At 47.1% G+C, this 23,624-nt stretch overlaps 9 protein-coding genes across 9 annotated transcripts; 5 read left to right on the top strand and 4 right to left on the bottom strand.

Moving 5' to 3' along the window:
• Positions 1-394: 394 nt before the first annotated feature.
• On the bottom strand, positions 395-1,206 carry N7469_003945 (uncharacterized protein; the record flags this gene model as incomplete). Its single annotated transcript, XM_056642865.1, has 3 exons — positions 395-947; positions 1,011-1,047; positions 1,176-1,206. The coding sequence occupies 3 exons, from the start codon at positions 1,204-1,206 to the stop codon at positions 395-397; spliced, it is 621 nt and encodes a 206-aa protein (XP_056502277.1).
• A 250-nt stretch (positions 1,207-1,456) lies between these two features.
• On the bottom strand, positions 1,457-3,371 carry N7469_003944 (bifunctional hydroxyethylthiazole kinase/thiamine-phosphate diphosphorylase; the record flags this gene model as incomplete). Its single annotated transcript, XM_056642864.1, has 7 exons — positions 1,457-1,711; positions 1,772-1,872; positions 1,924-2,300; positions 2,353-2,760; positions 2,811-2,946; positions 3,022-3,198; positions 3,272-3,371. 7 exons carry the CDS (start codon positions 3,369-3,371, stop codon positions 1,457-1,459), a joined length of 1,554 nt encoding a protein of 517 aa, XP_056502276.1.
• Positions 3,372-4,389: 1,018 nt separating this feature from the next.
• On the top strand, positions 4,390-5,652 carry N7469_003943 (translation initiation factor eIF5; the record flags this gene model as incomplete). Its single annotated transcript, XM_056642863.1, has 1 exon — positions 4,390-5,652. One exon carries the CDS (start codon positions 4,390-4,392, stop codon positions 5,650-5,652), a length of 1,263 nt encoding a protein of 420 aa, XP_056502275.1.
• A 677-nt stretch (positions 5,653-6,329) lies between these two features.
• Positions 6,330-7,655, bottom strand: N7469_003942 (aspartate aminotransferase family protein; the record flags this gene model as incomplete). Its single annotated transcript, XM_056642862.1, has 1 exon — positions 6,330-7,655. One exon carries the CDS (start codon positions 7,653-7,655, stop codon positions 6,330-6,332), a length of 1,326 nt encoding a protein of 441 aa, XP_056502274.1.
• Positions 7,656-8,488: 833 nt separating this feature from the next.
• Positions 8,489-10,622, top strand: N7469_003941 (uncharacterized protein; the record flags this gene model as incomplete). Its single annotated transcript, XM_056642861.1, has 3 exons — positions 8,489-9,213; positions 9,276-9,716; positions 9,767-10,622. The coding sequence occupies 3 exons, from the start codon at positions 8,489-8,491 to the stop codon at positions 10,620-10,622; spliced, it is 2,022 nt and encodes a 673-aa protein (XP_056502273.1).
• A 206-nt stretch (positions 10,623-10,828) lies between these two features.
• N7469_003940 (uncharacterized protein) lies at positions 10,829-14,321 on the bottom strand (the record flags this gene model as incomplete). The annotated part of the gene is made up of 2 exons (XM_056642860.1): positions 10,829-14,236; positions 14,289-14,321. The coding sequence occupies 2 exons, from the start codon at positions 14,319-14,321 to the stop codon at positions 10,829-10,831; spliced, it is 3,441 nt and encodes a 1,146-aa protein (XP_056502272.1).
• Positions 14,322-14,972: 651 nt separating this feature from the next.
• N7469_003939 (DNA ligase (ATP) CDC9) lies at positions 14,973-17,810 on the top strand (the record flags this gene model as incomplete). The annotated part of the gene is made up of 4 exons (XM_056642859.1): positions 14,973-15,040; positions 15,098-16,886; positions 16,947-17,177; positions 17,265-17,810. 4 exons carry the CDS (start codon positions 14,973-14,975, stop codon positions 17,808-17,810), a joined length of 2,634 nt encoding a protein of 877 aa, XP_056502271.1.
• A 591-nt stretch (positions 17,811-18,401) lies between these two features.
• dppV (dipeptidyl peptidase DppV) lies at positions 18,402-21,120 on the top strand (the record flags this gene model as incomplete). Its single annotated transcript, XM_056642858.1, has 8 exons — positions 18,402-18,619; positions 18,647-18,698; positions 18,777-19,012; positions 19,081-20,104; positions 20,156-20,378; positions 20,427-20,659; positions 20,718-20,929; positions 20,979-21,120. The coding sequence occupies 8 exons, from the start codon at positions 18,402-18,404 to the stop codon at positions 21,118-21,120; spliced, it is 2,340 nt and encodes a 779-aa protein (XP_056502270.1).
• Positions 21,121-22,524: 1,404 nt separating this feature from the next.
• N7469_003937 (uncharacterized protein) lies at positions 22,525-23,228 on the top strand (the record flags this gene model as incomplete). The annotated part of the gene is made up of 2 exons (XM_056642857.1): positions 22,525-22,645; positions 22,702-23,228. 2 exons carry the CDS (start codon positions 22,525-22,527, stop codon positions 23,226-23,228), a joined length of 648 nt encoding a protein of 215 aa, XP_056502269.1.
• Positions 23,229-23,624: the final 396 nt, after the last annotated feature.

The following is a 23,624-nucleotide window of genomic DNA, read 5'->3' as shown; positions in this document are numbered from 1 at the left end:
AGAATCTGTTGTGCTTTTCAGATAGTAGCGGGCGTTCGGCGGGATTTCTGTAGCTTCTTTTTTATTTCTTCTTTTTGTAATTCAATTTACTTGAATCGACAGTCATACTTAAAAATGCCGAGATTGGAATAAACATTTCCGCTCTCTATTTTCGATTTTTCCCGTGTTCTAGCACCGAGTCACTATATATAATGATTGCCATTATTGCTAATGAACGGGCATATTAGCTGGGCTCCAGGTGGCATATTTAACTGCTTCAACAGCATTTAAGTGCTACAATAAAGAGCATGATGCTCATTCAGACACTTGAATCGAACGAAATATCACACGTTTGAGGCAGAAGCATCCACCTTGATGCTTCTTAGCTTTACATTCTCGAAGTCAACATAATTCCTCATATCAAATCAGTTAAATAACCCCCGAGAAGACTGGCAGAAATTAAATTTTCGAAAAAAACCCCCAAAGCACTCTTCGTCGCTTCACCAGTCTCCTTAACCAATCCAGTAACAGTTTTAAACTGTTCATGACCCGCATCACCAAGAATCTCAAACAAAATACTCTCACTAGTAGTAACAATGGCACCAGCATCCCTCAACCTCGCTAACGCAATACCCCTTTCTTCGGAGTTAATTGAACTAACTCCATCAACGAGAACGTAAACACGATGACCTTTGGAAAGTAGATCCAGCGTAGTCTGCGTAACGCAGATATGCGTCTCGATACCCACGATAACCACGTCTAGTCCCGAGGCTGGTAGTTGTTTTTCGAGTTCCGGGGTTACCATCGAGAAGAGGGTTTTGTCGATATCGGCACGAATGTTGGGGCCAGTCAAATTTGTTGCGAGTTCCGGGACGGTGTTGCCGAGTTTTGCGCGGGATTGGGTGGTTATATAGATTGGCATTTGGAGGGCGTTGGCGGCGCGAACCATTTTGTCTGTTGTTGAGACTCTGGTTTTTTTGGTTAGTGAGTGGATGTATACGTTGTTAGTTTGATTTTTCGGGATTTTGTACAATTTGGAGAATTCGAAGATCTTGCTGCGGAATTTATCTTGGATGTCGCATATGCTGGGGTTTGTTAGTGTCTTGTATAGTGGGAGGAGAGTGTTGCGCACAATAATGCGGGGTTTCCTGCTTCTTGTTAGAGAGATTGACTGTGGTATTGAAGTAGTGACTTACGGATACGGCTTGAGCGACTTAGGGAGGCCATTTTAGCGATTGAAAGTATACTTTGATCAGGAATGTGAGGAGTTGAAGAAAGTAGAATTGAATTGATGGCGGGGAAGTCGGAGTCGGAGAGTCGGAGATGCGGGGAAGCGGCCGAGGAGAACGGCGATTTGCGGAGTCCGTCTATTTTGCAGGGGAAAGCATCAACAGTTTACAATATCCTAGTAGATATTCATAATAATCTGATTTTGTTCATGCCTAGCGTCTCATACATGTTAGACTACATGGGTATATCATAACTTGATTTCTTGCACCTTGGCTCGGCCAGCAAACCAGCTATCGTCGCCGTTGCTGGCTGCGGTCCGAATGGCATATAGCTCGTCAAGGAATGCAGGTACAAAACTGCCAGGTCCGCGGACATATTCTTTACTCGCTGCGTTTTCGGCTGCGATCTCGTACATCAAGATCCCCGATAGTACTGCTAGCAGTCTGTCAGAGCGATGGGCCGTGAGGAAACAGCCTGAGATAGATCCAACGGCACATCCAGTCTGTGATGTTCTTGTCAGCCTTTTATAGTCTATAGTCGATCCTCTCGAATCTTAACTTACTCCTGTAACTTGACCGAGGAAAGGATGTCCATTTTCCACGGCGATGACGCGCTCGCCGTCACTGAGATAGTCAGTGGCACCAGTCATAAGGACCACGTTTCCTGGAAATAATCAGTAAAGCCACGGTAAGCTTGTGATTTATGATTCCTTACGTTCTCTCCGAGCTAGATCCCGAGCAAGACGAGCCTTTTGTTGACTGTCCAAGGTACTCGGTCCACTGTCCACGCCGCGTTGCTGCACTCCACTGCTGCCCCAGACCTGGCGGATTTCCCCTTCATTACCCTTGATTAGGTCAAAGTAACCACCGGCCATGAGGTCCGATACAGCATTGCGCCGGATTCCACTTGCACCAGCACCGACGGGATCATAGATAACCGGATTACCTCGTCCGTTGTACGCCTTGACTGCCTTGAGGTAATTTGACACACTTTCGCTGGTCAATGTCCCCATATTGATGAGAAGAGCTCCATCAAACTTGCACAGGTCGGTAGCTTCATCACCATAAGGTGACATAATGGGTGATGCACCGCTGTATTTTGTTAGTGATGGAAAGAACACCAAAATCCAAGGTAAGCGCTTACATTGAAAGAATGACATTGGCAACAAAGTTCGCCACAACAAAATTAATCATATTGTGAACGAGTGGATGCACTTCGACCATTTTGCGTACAATGGCCGGCACCTCCTGTAGCAAAGCCTCGACCTCATTAGCACGGGATGGGTGAGAGGTAAGTGCAAATCGAGGAGGGTTCTTGATTAAATTGACAAGATCCTCAGATGCAGCCTTAGGATCATCGGCTGCCATGATAGCGCTAACAATAGCAACTCCGTCCAAAGCCTTCTTCGCCGACTCAGACTGGTAAATCACGCGCTGGACGTTCGAGTGATTGATACCACCGATGGCAACAGTGCTTACAGATGAAGCACTGATGGCATCAAGAATTGCCTGGGTACCTGCAGTGCCTAAGACATAGCGAGTGTTTGTTTTGCTGTCACCTAGTCAGTTCCGGGTCACCGTCTCATGTGTAGAATGACTCACGTTGGAGTAGAGAACATCGTGCCAATGCCTAGATAGTCTGCTCCATCGGCAATAGCCTTTTGAGCCTCCTCTAGAGTCGATGCACTAATTCCAATAATAGCATCCTTGGGGAGCATCTTCTTGGCTTCCGCAAATACTGATATGTGGGGTCAGCAGATGAAATTGGATTTTCCGGGTCTTTTCTATATGCGATTGAAAGAGGTAGACCTACACATATCATCTTGGCCTAAATGCACACCCTCGGCGCCAACAGCAAGAGCCACATCAACGCGATCATTGATCAGAAGAGGTACGCGGTATTTTTGACAGATCTGGTGCAATTTTCTAGCGGTGGCAATCTGGTCTCCAGTATCGCTCTTTTTGTCCCGGTATTGCACCACGGTGACGCCTGAAACATGCCGGTCAGTCTAAATTTTTGCACCGGGAAATTTGTTTGAGCTTATGAGCGTTTTTTCTCATACCTCCTTTGCAGGCCTCTTCAACGATTGTGCACAAATCACGTCCCTTGAGAATGGCGGGGGTCGAGTCCGTGACTAAATAAAGCGACAGATCAACCGCCATGATGGGAGAATATGCCGTTCAATGGCTGCAGGAAGCTCGGATAATTTTTCAACGGCGGATGTAAGATGTCACAGATATCCCACGCTACCTCGCACAGTTGGTGGGAACCAGGAAGTCCAAGCGTAAAGGATCGCGAACCAGCCGTTCCGTCGTTGGGGAGTGGTGGGGCCGTGGTTGACCTCATGCTGCAGTGAGGCTGTTTTGGCGACGTGCATGGCAGGCGGGGGTGTTCAATGTATGTCAATATAGACTTAACCATGGTATTGATATATGAGACAATGACATTGAGAATGAATTGAAGTAATTTATTGTTCAATTGCACCTATTCACAACCAGCAAAAGTCCCTAATTGCTCGGAAGTCGCTCAACTCCGACTTAACGCCGAGACCACGTGCCTGCTGACTCATCCGACACCGAGGAATTTTATTAAGCGGGCACTTCCCAGGCGTGTTTTCTCTTCATCCACCTTCATCCCACAACAGGTTTCCCACTCAGAGAAACCTTCACTGCGTTAACTGTCTACACAGTTCACGCTTTTTCCCATCAACCGCTGCTTAGCTTGGTATCGCCATCATCACTCTACTAAGATCACAATACCAGGGTCTCCGGCCTTTGACTCGGATTCCCTCAAGAACGGTCGTTCTCGTCTCGAAGAGAAAATCTCCAAAGAAGTTCGGTGCGAACTCGTCTATGTATTCGTCCTCCGTGCAACATTTCGAACATCATCTGCCGCCCAAGCTGCAACCGTTTCGCGCGTCGAAACTCTGCAGTATACACCTGAGATCTTGTGGCTGAACCACTTGTCCTGATCTCTTCACTTCCCCTCTCTCTGAGAAAAACAAAAATCAAACCTGTGCATTCGTGCAACTGAATTCACCGAAAATCGAAAAATCAAGCTTGACACGCATGTCTTGTTCCGCCGACAAGATTTCCGTCCAACTTTCTTCTCGCTTCCTGTTCCGCAAGCCTACTGTTCCGTTTTCCTGAACAACAATCAATCAATCTCTAAACCGTCAATATGGCCACCGTTAATATTCGCCGGGATGTCACCGATCCTTTCTATCGTTACAAGATGGAGAAGCTCCAGTCCAAGATCGAGGGTAAGGGTAACGGTATTAAGACCGTCATTGTCAACCTTGACTCCGTCGCTCGATCCCTGAGCCGTCCTCCTGCCTACCTCATCAAATACTTCGGTTTTGAATTGGGTGCTCAAGCCAACGCCAAGCCCACCGACGAACGTTGGATCATCAACGGTGCTCACGATGCTCCTAAGCTCCAGGATTACCTGGATGGCTTCATCTCCAAGTTCGTTCTTTGCAAGAAGTGCAAGAACCCTGAGACCGATGTCAACATCAAGGATGAGAAGATCACTCTCGACTGCAAGGCCTGTGGTCAACGCTCTGACGTCGACCCTCGTCTTAAGCTGAGCACCTTCATTGTGCGTAACAACCCCAAGGGTGGCAAGAAAGACAAGAAGGACAAGAAGGCTCGTCGTGAGGCAAAGAAGGAGAAGGCTGCCAACGGTGACCAGGAAGCCAGCCCTGGCGACAGCAATGGCTCCGAGAACGGTGATGAGAATGGTGACGTTGGTGTCGAGGCTGGTAGTGACGATGAACTGACTCGTCGTATCAACTCTGAGGCCAAGGAAATCGAGATTGATGAGGCTGCTGACGACGACTGGGCAGTCGACATGTCCGAGGAAGCCATCAAGGCTCGGGCCAAGGACCTGCCCGATGACCTGAAGCGCTCGCTTGTCCTCGAGAATGGCGATGATGACGAGGCTGACGGCCCCTCCGCTTACGAGCAGTTGGGTAGCTGGATTGTCGACACCGCCGCCGAGACCGGTGATGTGACAAAGGTCAGCGACATCGAGATCTACAAGAAGGCTCGCGAATTCGGCATTGAGACCAAGCACAAGACTGTTGCTGTCTTGGCCCAGAGCATCTTTGATGACAAGATCGTTAAGCAAATCGAGGACCGTGCTCCTCTCCTCAAGAAGATGATCACTTCTGAGCGCCACGAGAAGGCCTTCCTTGGTGGTACCGAGCGTTTTGTTGGCCAGGATCGTCCCGCTCTGCTAGGCCAGATCCCCGCTATCCTCCTCGGCTACTTCCAGAACGACCTTGTCTCTGAGGAAACCCTCAAGGCATGGGGCTCCAAGACCAGCAAGAAGTACGTCGACATCTCGACTAGCAAGAAGATTCACAAGGCTGCTCAGCCCTTCCTGGAGTGGCTCGAGAACGCCGAGAGTGACGAAGAGAGCGAGGAAGAGAGTGATTAAATCACTGAGATATCTTACCGAGATCTCATCTCGTGATCGTCCTCTGCCTGCTTGCCTCTATGGTTGCTTTCATATTGCTAGTTGATTGTTGACTTCATATTTGATCAAGGTCGTTCATTTTGGACATGGCTAAGATCCTTAGTATGTAGCTTAGCTGACCAATCGCCACTCCTTTCTACATTCAACCGCTCTTTTGCCACATTCATAGTAGGATCAAAGTCGTATATTTTTAAGTAGCCTGAATGACTACTTGAATTCTCTATTTTGGACAAGATATCAATCATAGTAAACTCCAGGGTGAATTCGTAACTGCATTCAATGTCAATGCCTGACCCAGAAAGCGACCAGTGCGGCCTCCATTGACGGTACTTCAGGGCTAGCGCTCTTCACGTTTGTAATCTCTTGAACTACTTGTGACCATGACCTTCATCGGGTCGAAGTCTAAGGCAATGAGAATGTCCAGGTGGGTTTAAATGTGATTTTTTTTTGTTAATTGGGTTATATCAGACTGGTGGCGGATCTTTTTTTTTTTTTGGCAAAGAACAACGCAGTAGCACCCCCAGCGAGATTCCATGGTCAATTTCCCTCAAACTCATCCGGCCAGACGTTCAATGACTCGATTTCTAACATCAAATTAATATATAAAAAGTGAACTTTTCGTTATCTGATGACTTCCTTCATACCTTTGTAGTCTTCAAGACATATGCGAAAGATTCATCCAAGATTTGAAGACCTTCTTCGATCTCCTCGGCTGTTACTGTAACGGAGGGTGCCAGACGGAAAACACCACCCATTCCTGGCAGGTTGACGATGTTGCATGAGAGACCACGAGCCATAGCACGATCTGATACAAGCTGACCAAGGTCGGAACCAGGAGCTCTAGTCTTGGGGTCAGATATAATTTCAATACCCTGCAGGAGGCCACGACCACGAATGTCTCCGATACACCAGTACTTTTCTTTAAGCTTGATGAGACCTTGGCGAAGTTGGTCACCACGTTCGGCCGCACGCAGGCAGATATTATCACGCTCAACAATCTCGAGCACCTTGTTGCCCACAGCAGCGGTCAGAGGGTCGTTGAGATGGGTGGTAAGCCAGAGAAAGCCAGCCTCTTTGCACCCACGTTCGATTTCTGCAGTGGTGCTGACGGAAGCGAGAGGAAGACCGCAGCCAAGGGTCTTGGATAAGGCGAGAATATCGGGGACAACAGCGTCCTTCTGGAACGCGAACATATCACCGGTTCGGCCAACTCCAGTTTGAGCCTCGTCCATGATGATAAGCATACCACGCTTACGACACTCCGCAAACATGCGTTGCAGATATCCTTCTGGAAGGTCCAAAATACCACCAGTTGATAGGATAGGCTCCATGATGAACGCGGCAAGTGATCCAACACTCTGTCGATCAATCATTCCCCAGGCAAACTCGAGCTCAGTTTCCCAGTCGTAGGAGCCATCGGGCTTGCGGAAGGGAGACCGGTAAGCATATGGAGAGGGAAACGCGAGCTGACCAGGTGTGACAGGACCTCCATTCTTACGACCAGCCGAATAGGTAGCAGAGCCAGAGCCTTGGGTCAAACCGTGATAACTGGCGGCGAAAGCAATGATCTCGAACTTGCCAGTATAGCATTTGGCAATTTTGATAGCAGCCTCAGTTGATTCGGATCCAGTATTCAAGAAGAATGATTTCTCCAGTGGTGCTGGAAGGAAACGTGCAAGACGTTCGGCCAAGTCCACGACTGGGTAGGTAATCATGTTGCTGAGCAGGTGGTCCAGTTTAGAGACATATTGCTTGACGACCTCGACGATCTCGGGGTGAGAGTGGCCCAGCAAAGAACTCATTTGGCCAGAGGTGAAATCGAGGATAGATCGACCATCTTGATCATAAAGACGGGTACCTTTTGCCTTGGTGATCACAACAGGCGAAAAAGGTACACCGGTTGTCATGAGATACTTGTCGGCCTTGGACCAGAAGGTCTGGGAGGTGTTGTCGATAGAGCCCATTGTGAATATTGATGTTTTGATGGACGAGAGAGAGTCTGAATGGCAAAGATGGTGGTGAACAGGGATAAATGTTAATAGAAGCCATTTTAAATAATCATCAACCCTGTCACGTACCTTGAGACCTTGTGGAGGGGATATGTAGTTGCCCCCCGAGGGCGTATCAAAAAGCCCGCGGCGAAGTGGTGGGTCACCGCGGTCTACCTATCTAATAACCGTGGCTGATTGCTATATTGACCCCTGCATGAAGATAAGAGAAATTTCGGTCAATTGACTTATACTCAAAGCATCATTATGGGGGAGAATATGGCAGAAATCTTTACCTATCCAATACCATTCGAAGTCTTTGTCAGTGACTAGTGATATGTAGGGTATGTATATGGAAAGACTCAGCCAGCATCATTTTCTTATTTCAGTTTAGCCCAACGTTTCAAAGAATGTATACAAAATATCCTTGAGAGCTTCAAAATTCACCTATAATATCTACAGACCCCCATGGTTCTTGGCTGGGTTCTAGGTCGTAACTGATATCCGGCCATTTCGGGCTTGAAGCTTCGTGTCAGGAAAGCTCCCCAGGGGTGTAAAATTTCTCGATCAACAGAGTAGGATAGCTAATGATAAAAATCAGTTGTCAATGCAGCAGCTTCTCTATTGATGGTTTCTGGAGTATCGAAGTTCATAGTTCAAGTCGCACGTACGCTACGTAGATATCCAGTCCAATTTGGGACTAGCGTATCCGGAATTCCCCGCGGCGTTTGCCGGTAGAAACAAGTACGAAAGTCCAACCTCGCCATGTCGTCTTGTTTCCACGGTCATTGTCAATTAATCGAAATTTAATGGAGACAGAAACGATTAACAAGAATACAAGAAAAGGAGAGGGAAGACCCTACCGGTCTCACCTCCACCCGGCATGCTTCTCTTGCAGAAAACGCAAATCGCGATGCAAGACAAGAGACACTTCGGACACATGTATGATGTGTCAAGCACATGGAACACAGTGCATTTTTCCACGCCCGGATAGTCCATACCAGGTGTATCAGAAAGTTCCCCCGCGGAAATCACCAACCAATGTTGCAGTCGGCTTCGATGAGAATCCACATGGGTCCCTGCGCCCCAGATCTTACAATCCACGAACGCTGCCACAAGCTGCAGATCATCTGGGTACCTATAGGGAAAATCCGAATCGGTTGGAGAGGCCGAGAAGTCCCCCAGCATATGATCATCAGAATCATGCCTCGACAAGAAATGAAGGGAATGCAGACAATCTTCCCAGTCTTATCGGAATCGTTGCCGAGGCCGGGGATAATAGCTCTCATATCATTAGCCCGGCTGTTGCGGATGATAATGACATATTGGAAAGTTATTTATCTGCTGTACAGACAGAAAAGAGACGATGCTTGGCTCGCTCCAGCCACACATCTAACGCCCCTCTCAGACCTGTGAGGTTCAATGTCGTGCCCAGAAGACCATTGGGTGTCAGTGTCAAGCAGTCTCTTGCAGAGGCGAAAGTCGAGCTTATTGAAAGATATATGGATCCGAATATTGAAGACTTTTTGAATCTGTAAGGATACGAGTAGTTACAAATTTGTGGAAGGCACAAGATCGCCAATTGACGCGAATTAGTTTCTTCTCCAAAGCAAATATATGCTTTCCTCTATTTGACGAAGCTTCATTTCGAAATGCGTATTCGACACACAAAGAAAAAATATCTCCGGCGTTGTTGTGCTGCCTTTATGCGAACTCACTTGTCTACTGGAAAAGCTCATCAAAGGTAACACGCACCGGCCGCATTCCTGATATTCGTTTCATCTGGAATCAAGCCAACGAAGCTTTGAACTCCGAACTCTTTCTTTCGCCAGGCATTTCCACGGTGCTTGCAATTTTGATCAATGTTTGTGGAAGACCGAGTACTTCGATGTTCGGTAATGGTGGCATGGTGGGCACTGCAGTTGCGCTTTCCAATGCACTTGGCCTGAATCGTGATCCATCCAGTTGGAGTATATCTCCATTAGAGAAGAGTCTTCGCGTAAGAATTTGGTGGCTTGTTCTTATACATGATCGCTGGTATGCCCGATATCAAATATATTTAGAAAATTCTAGCTAATATCCCTCAGGTGCAGCCTGGCGTATGGTACCCCTTTGCAGGTCCACAGAGCCCAATATGATGTGCCTTTTCCAGTGCTGGATGACCTGTGTGGACCATCAGCAACGCCATACCAGAAAGGAACAGCATCCGTCTTTATTGCTTTTACTTCTTTGACTGATGTGCTGGCACGTTACTTAGAGCATGTCTACAGCGTATCTAAGGATTTTCCGCACTCAAACGAACACGCCCTAGAACAACTGCTAAGTGACTGGGAAGATTCCCTGAGTGAAGACATCCGCCGAATTATTCTTCGAGGCACGCACTTGGATATACCGGGGGCAGCAAATTTCCGACTGGCATATTTAGCTGTCAAGCTCCTGCTACGTCGAATCCAACTAGATCTAAATAAAGGATCCTCAAATCCTTTTACAAGAGACGATACAAAATTACCATATTACAAACAAGCACAGCGAGCCGCTGAAGACATAGCGCTTTTGATCCAGGAATTAGATGGAACGCAACTAAATGGCTTCTGGATCCCAGTGCACTCTTTCTCAATAACATCCGCTACAATGTTCCTGTTACGCAGTGGGTTACGCATGAATGACCAAACTCGCAATATGCCTCTGAGCATTGCCAAAGATATGATCAGCGTGCTTCAAGCACATCGTCAAAACTTTGATTGGGATCTTGCAGATAACTGTCTAGAGCAATGTGGAGAGCTTGTGGAGAAAATTGGCATGGTCGGGGTAGATTGTGATCCATCTGTCGCCGCAACTGGGCCGGAATTCCCTGAGTTTTCAGAGAATTTGGATATCGACCCGGCTATATTAGAGGAGCTTTTCTTTGGAATATCTGGATTTCCACAGGGGTTTGAGGTCTGAGGTATTAAGTGTCACTGGAAGGCGAAATATTACACTACTTCAAGTAGTGTTTGGCTATTTAATATGATGCTGGGAACAATTGACGGAGTCCATCAGACACTACGTACTATTAGTAGTACTAATACATGTTTATTATTCAGATGCATCGTAAGGTATAAATGAGTAAACACAGGGTGTTACCCTCACAGAGTATAGGTGCTATACGTCTAGTATATCATTGCTGCAAAATACATGTCTTCGCCACGGAACGCAACAGTCATACTGGCATCGTTCCGTTGAGTGCCAGTGGAAGCAGAACCCTGTTGTAGTTGGTTGAGTTGATCAACAAATATGAACCAGGCGAGATCCGCGTTCCAAGTCTCCATAGCTTGAATCGCATTCTCGACAGATTCAAGTATGCTTTGCCGAGCCAAATCTTCTGAGTGGATAGTGTGCCGTCTTGATGGGAGGAAGTAATATTGGGGTCCAACAAACAACGCAATCCATGAACCGAGCATTCCACAAATGCGATCACCCACTTCTGATTGTAAGCGCACGTGCGACAGTAATGTTAAGAATAATGATAGTAATGACCGCCAAATGGCATGATGGGGTGTGAACGCTCTTGACCCAGATGCCGTCGTGGAAAGAGCAAGTGAAGATGCAATGGCAAGACTGGGCTCGATTGATTCTTCGCCCACCGTGGCTTTGCGAATGTCATTTTGCTGCTTGACACGCCGTTCATACGCACCCCCAGCATCTTGACGCACTTTTGACCAAACCTGATCGTATAAACGCTCCCAGCGAGGAAATTCGGTTTCAATGCGCGAAGCCATGAAGTCACCAGCTCCCTTGCACATTGCTTCCATAGCCTGACAAGCGGTTGTGATGACAAAGGTTTCCTCTTGGAATGCATGAGAATCGGACTCGGTGGACGACCTGGGAATGAGCCCACTGGATGATGACTCGATTTTGAGCGAAGATGGAAGAGCAACCCTGGAGGCCACTGAAGTCCAAAGGCCATTGATCAATGGGAGGAAGCTATTTTCGTTTTGTGAGAGAGTTGGAAGAACATCGATAAGGATGGAGAGTAGAGAGCGTCTGAGATATGGCGAAGGAGAAGAAAGATGGGAGGGTATAGATTTAACAATGTGCAGAAGGAGAGAGTGAGTTTTGCTTAAAGGCTTTTCACTGTCTTCTGGCTCCTTTGGAGGTGGAAGTGGCTCGTCGGATTCAGCATTGTTGAGCAGCTCTTCGATGGACTCTGGCTCAGGTGCTGGCTTGTCGTATGTCTCTGACCATGGCTTCTGCGGGTGTGCAAGATTCTCGTCGGCCTCCATGTCAGTATTTGATACATTGTATAACTTCTCCCTTCGCTTCGCAATGTCCGAGACAAGTTCGGCAATCGACAGAGGCCGATATTGAGCCTTATGGGAGTCAAAGTGGCCATCTTGCCGACCTTCGTCAATGGTAAGCAGGGATGGCTTTTTAGACCCCTCTTGAACTATCGAAGCTAAGGTTCTGAACATCATTTCAACGAGCTTTGGATATCCATGATACATATCTAGAATTCCAAAGATAGAATCAACCAAGTCATCCAGAAACGGAATCAGCGGTGCGCCACATAGCTTTACCATCATGAACAGCACCTGTGGTGGATATGGTGAGACATCAAATGTGTTCAGCTTCAAAGCCACCGAGTTCACCAAGTAATCTACATTTTCAATGATCATAGACCCAGTGCTTTGATAATGGCACGCATTTGTCAGAATATTCAAGCATGTCATGGCGTGATGCTGAAGGTTTGGATTGTTTGAAGCAAGAAGTTGTAGAGTCGGATATAATGCATCCATTAATTCTGGCCTGAAGTCTTCACCTAATTGCTGCGCCTGAAGAGCTACTGCTTCCAAGGCGAGGGCAGAAGTTCGCCAATCACCGGAACCATCAGCGGGCAGGTCATTGAGAATAGACAAAGCAACGAAGTAAAGCTCCTCAATCATGCCAGCACGACTGGGACTAGTAAGGGAGTTTTCCAATTGATCATCGGCGATAAAATCATCAAATGCACCCGCGTGTTGCTTTTGCGCACGCAGCGAGGTCAGCGCAAGCCAGAATGGAGCAACGATGGTATCTTCGGGGCTAGAATGCAAGCGGTTGATGATCGAACGTGTAATCTCATTGCCAGTCTCAGAAAGATTTAACTTCATCATCAGAGCGCGTAGGTCTTTCAAGGTTGCTTGCTGACTTCGAGACTCCAGCAGCACTGGTGGGAATGTCATTGACTCGGTAAAAGAGTGAAGTGCCTCTGAGCTTACATCTCCGATGTGAGCCAAGGATGGGGTCTGGGGTGCTGTGGTGCCTTGCTTGACCACAGCGCTCACGCTATCACAAAGACCAGTTGCTAGACTTGAAGTAAGCAGATCTGATTGTGACTGAACCTGAGATAGGATTTGGAAGACAGTTGATATTTGTCGGATCCCCCATTGCTTGGCAGACTCGTCGTTGCTTTGCATAATTCGCGGGAACGATGTAAGCCAAGTATGTAGGGACTCCTTGAGAGATTCTAAAACAGCTGGATAAGATGTTGCGAGATGAAAGACCGTATTGTATGCTTGGTTAGATCCCTCTTCCTCTTTATCCGCAAGCACAACCGCAGTTTCTGTCATCATTTGGAGCGCGTCATTTAGCGTTGTAGGACAATCCTCGATCACCATGACACATAAATCTAGCATTGCTGCCTGCACTTCAAGCCGTTGATGACGCCTGATCTGAATGATATTCGCTAATGCTAGCTTGATCTGGGTCGTAGTAGCTTTCAGCCAAGACTCATCTAAGACGAGGCCATCATTTTCGGCTAGAGAGGGGGAAGGCTTCTCAGAATTTACAACACTATCACTGAGCACAGCCTTCAGAAGATAATTAAGAATTTGAAGTGAAATCTGTAAGAGTTTGTACGACCGTCGAATTTGTGTCGTCGGCCTCACAACCTTTGCCAACGCAGAGACAGTGCGCGGCATTATACTCGCGAGGACCACCCGATCTGTGATACGGATATAGAGGGATTGCAAAGCCTTTGCAGCAGCAATGCACACATCATCGGATCTTTGATCAACCAATCCCTCCAGCAACATGTAGACCGTTTGGTCGACAACAGTGGCAGTACCGATCTCATGGAAGATGGTCTTCTCGGCGACAGGTCCTTCTAGGACTTCGAAGATTGCTCGCATACAATCGAATCCAGCAACAGCAAGCTCTTCAGAGGCTTGTGCTTTGGGCAATTGTGGCTTCCCTTCATTGTTGCTTGGAGACCCGGCGACGACCAATGTCAGAAGGATAATCAATTGCTTCCCTAGCGCCGGTGACAGTTGGTGTTTATATCCGCTGCGGACTAGAATATCAAGGGAATATACAGCGACCTCCAGGCACCTCGTGGGAAGTTGTTGCGTTTGATTGAAGATGTGAGTAAGTGGGAAGAAGGCGTATTCGGCCAGTTTCTCGTCAAGTGCATTCTTGCTTGCAACCTGTTGCAGTGCATCGTGGAGCGGCTCTACTGCTCGGAGGACATCTTGAGCTGAAGCTTGATTGCCACGAAATCGTAATCCTACTGAACTAAGCTCCACGCATGGTGGGCGGAGCTTGAATATAAGTTAGTTTGTAAGATAGCCCGCACATTTCCGAAAGACATACCTGCTTGAAAGCTTCTTGTCGTTGGGGCTCCATCGCAACCGGATAGCCGATCTTTCTACTTTATTGGAAAGACGCTGGAGTCAGGACATCAAGCCGATCACAAACAGACTAATCGACTCATCTTGGATTGTCGTTTTTCAGCGATCAACGACAACTCGCTGCGGGCCTCTGCTGGATAAGACTCACCGCTGTTCATTGTGCCGGCGTAATATAAAGGCGGTGTATTTAGGTATGGACATGTGACTTCCCAATTTGGATAGATAAGTGGCACGTGACAGTCGCGTCACGTCGCGTACAGAAAGAGGAAGGTGCGGGAGCCTGGCAGGTGCGACTGTTGCCTCTGCTTTTTGTCTGGCAGCCTGCGGATTTGGGCGGTTTTGTTTTTCTTCTTCTGAATATTGATCGATGCGCCGATGAATTGAGTACATCAAGAAATTTATTTAATTGGACACTGTCTCCTTCGTGCCCGTCGATTTGAGCCGTTTGCCTATGCGCGCCTTGCAGATCGCAGCCGCGCCATCAATACTCTCGCGCTTCCGGTCCAATATCCGCAATTCTAGCGCCAGACTTATTCCTACCCATCGAATATCGAGCTGTCTTTGGGCTTGCTCTTTCTCGACAACCAGTTCACACCTGCTGTTGAGCAAAACAAGGCGCTCTACTTTACTTCCATTACACAGCATCATGTCGGAAGACAAAGGCAGGAAGCAAGCTACTCTGGGGTATGCTCCCAACTCTCAATTGACGATTGGGTGCGTTAATGGAAGTGCGCACTTTCAATTGATGTCAGCTAACACATGTATTTCAAGGCGATTCTTTGGAGGTAATGGCAATGCCCAGCAATCTCCAAAAAAGCAGACAACTCTCGCTTTTGGTGCGAAACGACAAAGAGCCAGTAGCGGCGCTGATCCTGAATCTACAGCAGAAAAAAACGCTGTCAAGCCCGAGAATGATGGCACGTGTGATGCAAATGGCGCCGAGCCAAGTAAGAATCTAAAGCGAGAAAAGGCCGATGAAGCCGAAGAAAGCGATGGATCCGACGTGCAGCCAGTTTCGAAAAGGAGGCGCAGAGCTGCGAAGAGCGACTCACCCACCCCGCAAAAGACCCCGTCGCCCAAGAAATCACCCTCCCCGAAGAAATCGCCATCAAGAGCCAAGAATCAATCTTCTTCGCCACCAAGTGCTATCAAGAGTGAATCAGAGGATATATCAGATGAGGCAAAGAACCAAGATGGAGAAGATGAGGATGCAGAGATGATTAGCGAAGCGGAGGAAGATGTTAAGCCTGCTGTGAAGAAAACCATGGAAAAAGTGCAAGCGACACTGAAGGCTAGTGGCAAGGATCCGTATCCAGACTGGAAAGCTGGAGACCCGGTGCCTTATGCAGCAATGTGCACTACTTTCTCTTTGATCGAAATGACTTCTAAGCGTCTTGTTATCATGGCACATTGCTCTCTCTTCCTTCAGCAGGTTCTGCGTCTGACTCCTAAAGACCTTCTGCCTACTGTGCAACTTATGATCAACAAGCTGGCGGCGGATTACGCTGGTATCGAGTTGGGTATCGGCGAATCATTGATTATGAAAGCTATTGGTGAAACTACTGGCCGCAGCCTTGCTGTGATTAAGACCGACCAGCATGAGATTGGCGACTTGGGCCTTGTGGCTGCCAAGAGCCGAGGCAACCAGCCTACTATGTTTAAGCCGAAGCCTTTGACTGTTCGCGGAGTACATGAAGGTCTTCTTGGTATTGCCCAGGTCCAGGGTCATGGATCCCAGGACAAGAAGATTTCGGGCATCAAGAAACTTCTCTCCGCTGCTGATTCGGCCACAGCTGGCAAGGGCAGCAAGGGAATTGATATTACCAAAGACAAAGGCGGGCCCAGCGAAGCGAAGTTTATTGTTCGTTTCTTGGAAGGCAAATTAAGATTGGGTCTCGCAGAGAAGACTGTTCTTGTAGCTCTCGCGCAAGCAATTGTGTCGCATGAGGCTGCGGTCGAGGGCAAACCGACCCCCTCACCCGAAAAGATGGCGGAAGCAGAAGCTGTTCTCAAAAGTGTGTACAGCCAGATGCCTTCCTACGAAGAAATTGTTCCTGCAATGCTCGAGCATGGGATTTTCAACTTGCCCGATGTCTGCCAGCTATCCCCAGGCATCCCCCTTAAGCCCATGCTTGCCAACCCAACCAAGTCTATCACCGAAGTTTTGGACCGCTTCGAGGGCAAAGAATTTACCTGTGAATACAAATATGACGGAGAACGAGCCCAAATCCATTTTGTTGCTCCAGATTCAATTCGCAAATACCCAGCAGCTACTGCAACATTACAGAAAGACAAGAAAGGCCTCAGTGCTATCTTTTCTCGTAACTCCGAGAATCTCTCAAAGAAGTACCCCGATGTGCTTGCAAAACTAGACAGCTGGATAAAGGAGGGAGTGGACAGTTTTGTTCTTGACTGTGAAACAGTCGCCTGGGACACGGTCAATAAAAAGGTTCTACCATTCCAACAGCTCATGACCCGGAAACGCAAGGATGTCAAAGAAGAGGATATCAAGGTAAAGGTTTGCGTGTTTGCATTCGATCTGCTATTTTTCAATGGCGAGGTAAGTTGGAGAGACATTCTGTCAAATGAGACATTCTGTCAGTGCTAACGTAATTCACAGCCCGTGGTCAAGAAGAGTCTTCGAGAACGCCGGCAAATGATGCATGAATGCTTCCAACCAGTTGAAGGCGAGTTCCAGTTTGCACAATTCGGCAATACGAATGTGTTGGATGAGATTCAAACCATGTTGGAAGACAGCGTGAAAGCGTCTTGTGAGGGGTTGATGGTTAAGATGCTGGACACTGACCAGAGTGGATATGAGCCCAGTAAACGTAGTCGCAACTGGCTTAAGGTATGATTCTTTGCCCTTTCTGTTCTTGTCCTTTTTTTTTTCAATTTTTTGCCTCCTCCAAGTTGCCTTGACTCACCAGATATACAGGTCAAAAAGGATTATTTGGCTGGTGTCGGTGACTCTCTGGACTTGGTAGTTCTCGGGGCTTACTATGGCCGCGGCAAACGTACATCAGTGTACGGCGCTTTCCTTTTGGCTGCTTATAACCCCAATAACGACACATATGAGACAATTTGCAATATCGGTACAGGCTTCTCCGAGGCAGTATTGGAGGAGATGCATAAGGCTCTCACTCCCTTGGTCATTGATCGACCAAAGCCGTTCTATGCACACTCCAGCGTTCCGAAAGATCAACCCGATGTGTGGTTTGAGCCTCGATTGGTCTGGGAGGTCAAGACGGCGGATCTGACACTTAGCCCACGGTACAAGGCCGCTGCAGATGAGTTTGAAGGGACAACGGGAGGGGGTAAAGGCGTCTCACTCCGATTCCCGCGCTATATCAAATCGCGTGATGATAAGAACCCCGACCAAGCCACAACTACCCGTGCCGTGGCGGAGATGTATCGCAAACAGGAAGCTGTTGCCAAGGAGGCGGCGGGAAAGCGTGGCGTGGATGATGACTTTGAATACTAAGTAAGCACTGAGCTTTTAATCACGGCGCATTGTTGGACATTTGGGTCGGGGCCATCACTGGATCCGTTTTTTCTGTAGCTATCATATTCGATCGAGCATCACACCATTTGCACCTAACATACATCATTAATTGAGAAAGATTACGATCATCCATGGTGTAATTTGGCCCATATCCCTAGCCCTACAGTCAGTCTCTCGTCATCCCACGGTCCATATGTTTTCATCCTGCCCCATAATATCGTATTCAATTGCTTACAATCCCAAGCTTCATTGTATCTTTCATTTCCATTCTATATCCATTGATATCCAATGATATCCCAATAATATCAATGTTATCAAATATTTTCCGGCTATCGGCGGCCCGCCTAGTGTCGCTTGGCGCTGCAACCCAAGCCGGCGCAGACGTAGGAAGCCCTCCTTTGTTTCTTGCAGCCCTTACTTTAGTCTTCTTTAGTCTTCTTTTAGTCTCATCAACTTCCCCTCTCCAAATCTCGCTATGCACTATCTTACACCTTCTCCTCCTTGTCTATCACTCTTGGCATACAGGAATGTAACATTTCCCCCCATGGGCGGGACCCTGCGATTTCCCCAATGACCCCGCCGTATAAGCCGACAGCCTGCATTTCGTTAAATACTCCTCGTTCCCTGCTTCAAGGACTGATCTGCATTATTGTCTATTCTTGTGTCTGCTTGTACCTCTTTGGCAGTATGCGGGCTTCTCAATGGCTGGCTATTGGATCGACGGTGGGCTCGGCCATTGCATTCACGCCGGAGTATGTATTGTTTGGTTTCTTCTATGTTGACATTGAGTAGGTTGGGGCTTATACTGAATATAGACAATTGATCTCGGCTCCGAGGCGCGATACTGCAGTTCCAAATCCTTCGGGTGTAAGTTAATTGTTTCATGATGTGGGCATTTCGATGTCCTATGTATGGTGCGATGTTTGTTAACTCAATGGCATGCAGAAAGTTGCTTTGTTCTCCACCTCGGAGTACTCCTTCGATACCCACTCTACCTCATCTTGGTGGAGCTTAATTGATCTGAAAAGTGGAAAGATCTCTCAACTCACCAACGATAGCAATGTTTCTGAGGTTACTTGGTTGGGGTCCAGTGATTCGGGTCTGCTCTATATCAATGGAACCAATGCTGATACCCCGGGTGGTGTTGAGCTATGGGTAGCTGATGCTTCCAATTTTGCGCAGTATGTCCATCGGCCTTTCTTTTTTCTCCTCCTTTTTGGGTGGAACAATTCTTGCTAACTCAGTTCAGTCGGTACAAGGCGGCTTCTTTGCCCGCTTCCTTCTCTGGCCTCAAAACTGCTGTGACAAAGTCTGGCGATATCAACTTCCTTGTGTATGGTCAAGCCTACGGAAATGGTACAGCATATAATGAAGAGACGGCTGTCACTCCTCTCAGCACTGCTCGTATCTATGACAGCATCTATACCCGTCACTGGGATTCTTGGCTGACTACTATTTCGAACGCTGTGTTCTCGGGAACTCTCAAGAAATCCGGTGCAAAGTCAGGTTCTGGATCTACATATACTCTAAATGGTCCTTTGAAGAATCTCCTTGCTGGTGTTAAGAATATTGAATCGCCTTATCCTCCGTTCGGTGGCTCGAGCGATTACGATATCTCACCTAACGGTAAATGGGTGGCTTTCAAGAGCAAGGCTCCTGAGCTGCCACGGGCAAACCACACGGCTTCGTATATCTATCTCGTACCACATGATGGCTCGGAGAAAGCCAAGGCAATCAATGGCCCCGATAGCCCAGGTACCCCAGAGGGTGTCAAGGGTGATTCTAGCAGTCCTGTTTTCTCTCCAAACAGTAAGAAAATTGCCTATGTCCAGCAGGCAGATATTGCATACGAGTCAGACCGCCGCACGCTTTATGTTTATACCCTTGGGTCAGATAAGACAATTGATACTCTGGCCAAAGATTGGGACCGCTCCCCAGATGCTGTGAAGTGGAATGCCAAGGGAGACGAGATTATCTTGGGTACTGAGGATCGTGGTCGCTCACGACTCTTCACCGTCCCGGTCAATGCTGGTGATGATTATAAGCCCAAAAACTTCACCGACGGTGGTGTAGTGAGCGGATACTACAGTATTCCCAATGGAGAATTCCTTGTCACTGCCTCGGCTCTTTGGACGAGCTGGCAGGTATACACCGCGAGCCCGAAGAAGGGGGTTATCAAGACCCTCTTTTCGGCCAACAAAGTCGATGCTGCTTTGAAGGGCCTTGGTCCTGCTGATGTGGGCGAATTCTACTTCAAGGGCAATTGGACTGACGTGAGTATCATTCTCGATCACATTGAAAACACCAGGGCTAATTGATTACAGATTCACTCTTGGATCATTTACCCTACCGGCTTCGATAAATCAAAGACCTATCCCCTTCTTTACTTTATCCACGGTGGGCCTCAGAGCTCATGGCTGGATTCTTGGAGTTCTCGTTGGAACCCTAGGGTCTGGGCTGATCAGGGCTATGTCGTCGTTGCACCTAACCCTACCGGTAGTTCTGGATTTGGTGATAAGCTGACTGACGCGATTCAAAATAACTGGGGTATGTTATGGCCATCTGCATGGACTAGCAGTTCTAACAATATTACAGGAAGCTATCCCTATGATGACCTCGTGAAGGGCTGGGAGTACGTCCGTGACAATTTTGACTTCATCGACACTGATAATGGCGTCGCCGCTGGAGCTAGCTATGGCGGTTTCATGGTCAATTGGATTCAAGGAAACCCCCTTGGACGGAAGTTCAAGGCACTTGTCAGTCACGACGGTACCTTTGTGGCAGATTCGAAGGTCTCCACCGAGGAGCTGTGGTTCATTGAGCACGATGTTTGTCTACCCATGACTTAAGATACTCGAATTCCTGATGTGCTAACTCAAAATACAGTTCAACGGTACTTTCTGGGCCAACCGGGATAACTATCGTCGCTGGGATCCATCTGCCCCAGAACACATTCTGCAATTCGATACACCCATGCTGGTCATTCACAGTTCTAAGGACTACCGTTTGCCAGTTTCAGATGGACTTGCCCTTTTCAACGTCCTTCAGGAACGAGGTGTCCCAAGTCGGTTCTTGAATTTCCCCGACGAGAATCATTGGTAAGTCGCTACGGTAGCTCTGAAGCACAATGTTACTAACACTCTCTAGGGTTCTGAATAAAGAGAACAGCTTGGTCTGGCATCAACAGACGCTTGGATGGATCAATAAATACTCTGGTGTTGGAGAAAAGAACCCTGATGCTGTCAGTCTTGATGACACAACTGTTCCGGTGGTAAACTTCGACTCTTAGAAAGGCTTGCAATTATGATTAGCTTTGATCTGGCCAGTATCAGGCCAATATATATTAGTTCAAAATGTCATAAGCTTTTTCAATGTCCTTCTCAGTGACTACCTAGTGTGTGAGACATTCGCACAGCACGGGTGGTGTAGCATAAGTTTGAGACAACCGCTGGCCACTTTTATCTATTGCTCTCTGCTCATACTATCGTTCCGAAGGCTTTGAGGCGATAGAAAGAACCGTAGAAAGAAGGGTGGTTTCAAGCCGATGTTCCAGTATTGTAGCTCTCTCATACCGTATGTGACATCTTTACATATCGTCCGGGATCTTCCTGTCTCTGAGTCTTTTCGAAGACCAAATCGGTGTATTTATTCTATTCGCCGATTAGATCAAATTTTGATATCTATCAAAGTAGTCCAGGTGACAATCTACCTAGATCTTAGGTAAGTTCTTTGTGATTAATTTCTTGACATGCATTGTTTCTACTATAGTATAGAAAGCTCCTCTCTCTTCAAATCTGCTTAACGGGCGTATATAACGTTATGTTTATTGATTATATCCTCTGAAATTTATATATAACGCTGAGAACAGGCCACTGGGCAGTGGCCTGTTTTTACCAAGTTTGGGCCATTATGAACGGGGAGGTTCTACTTCTCCCCCCAGAGTCAGAGATGAGCGAGTCCATAAGACAGCAGTTGTCTAATATGCCTTGCTCATCGTCATACTATGACGTTGATCTATGCGACTGTCTCTGACAACATTCGGGGAATATTTACGCTTCTAGACAGTGACGAGGATCCGCTCCTCCAATCTTATTCTAATGCTTATTGATGATTTATGAGGATCTAGGAGTCTTCAACCTGGCACGGAGGATTCGGAATTTGGTGGTCATGACGACGAATGAGATGGCTGATCACTCATGCCCTAAATAGGGTACCTCGCAGTTTCAAACAGGGCGAGTTGCTATGTTTCCTTTGTTTAAGGGGATTCGTTTGTTTTGGGTACCTTTTTTCATATTCGCAAAATACCATGGTAGATAGATACTGAGTTACAGCAAGCTCTACAGAATGAACAGGGGAAATAAGTACATATCAGCTAGCAGTAGAGATATCTCTTCAAATCAATTGTAGTATACCAAGAAGCATTCTTTTCGAAAGGCGCCGTTATGGTCACTACTAATTAGTGGATATTCAGGTAGGAACGAGAGTACTGACGAGGTTGACTTTCAATACCATTCCAAATATAAAACTGTGCTCAGTCTGTCATTGTTTGATAGCATATAAATGTCTCTTGTTTCTCTTGGAGTGTATCTTATTCCTACCTCCATCAACCATCCCCCATCCCAACTCAAATTCATCAAAAGCCCTCTTTTCCCAAGTCTCGACTTCTCAACTCCCATCACTCAAATCAAACATCATGTCTAATAATTCGGACTCTGGCAAAGCCACCATCGTCTCCAACGAAGACGCAAGTAGGGAGTCCACGTCCACTGAGATGACCAAACCTGAAGTTACACAAGCAACCTCAGAATATAGCGGTAAGTACATGCCAGTTCATCAAATTACTTAGAGCTAATCAAAGCTACTCTATCAGAAGGTGTCCATGACAGTGACACAGATATGCCATCAGAGGACGATGAGAAAGTCAAGGCACTATCACCAATACAACTCTCAATCGATGCCATCAAGACCTTCCTGGAAACCGATAACAAAGCACCATACCCAATCGACCTCAAAATCGAACCTCTCCGTAAAGAACATTACTATGACGATGAAAACAATTTCGACATGTGGTTGACTGGTATCGAAGTTCTAGCACGTCTGTATCGAGTCTGGCCTATCCTCAGTGAGGATATTTGGATAATTCCAAATGAGGGTTCGTGCTGCGAGCATATCAAAGCGAAGTATCCTAAACTTTCCATGTGGAAGAAACATGAAGAGGCGATGGTTGATATTGCGTGCGCACTTGTTTATGCGAATATCTCTCTGGACCTTCGAGATGATTATGACTTTCAGGATGCTATGAAGACCCGCCAGCCTAGGATTATTCTGGGTTATCTCAGAAATAATTTTGGGCCTGATAGTATGATATCTCATGCGGATGACCCGATCTCTGGTTAAAATAAGGGTGAATGAACTGGGTCGTTGGGGTTATGGGATATGTCTGCTAGAAGGCGTGGAAAGTGATAATCTGAAATTTACCTGGATTAAACTCCGTCATGGGCTCTGTTTTACTTTTGTCTAGTCAATTTTTTTTTGGTTCTTGATCTTCTGTCTTTTCATGGTTTCATGTCCTTTGTGTATCTCTAGGGGTCATGGTTTCGGAAATACTATGGAAGGCAGATACAGAAGAATCTCAGCGACCTTCACAGAATGGGAATTTCAGTCAATTACAAGGAAGGGTATAACGTTGTATCCAGAAGATCCATCTATTGAAGTATGTCTGTGCGTTAGAAATTTCTCATAAATCCTGCAAATATTTCAAAATTGAAGTCAGTCTCAGGGTAGCTCTCGCAG

The sequence above is a fragment of the Penicillium citrinum genome, assembly GCF_028827155.1.
Source record: "Penicillium citrinum strain IBT 23319 chromosome Unknown utg000003l:1.0-4596430.0:1.0-4598250.0, whole genome shotgun sequence".
In the NCBI taxonomy this organism is placed as follows: domain Eukaryota; kingdom Fungi; phylum Ascomycota; class Eurotiomycetes; order Eurotiales; family Aspergillaceae; genus Penicillium; species Penicillium citrinum.
Note: the sequence above shows the minus strand (reverse complement) of the source record. Positions and strands in the feature narration are given on the sequence as shown.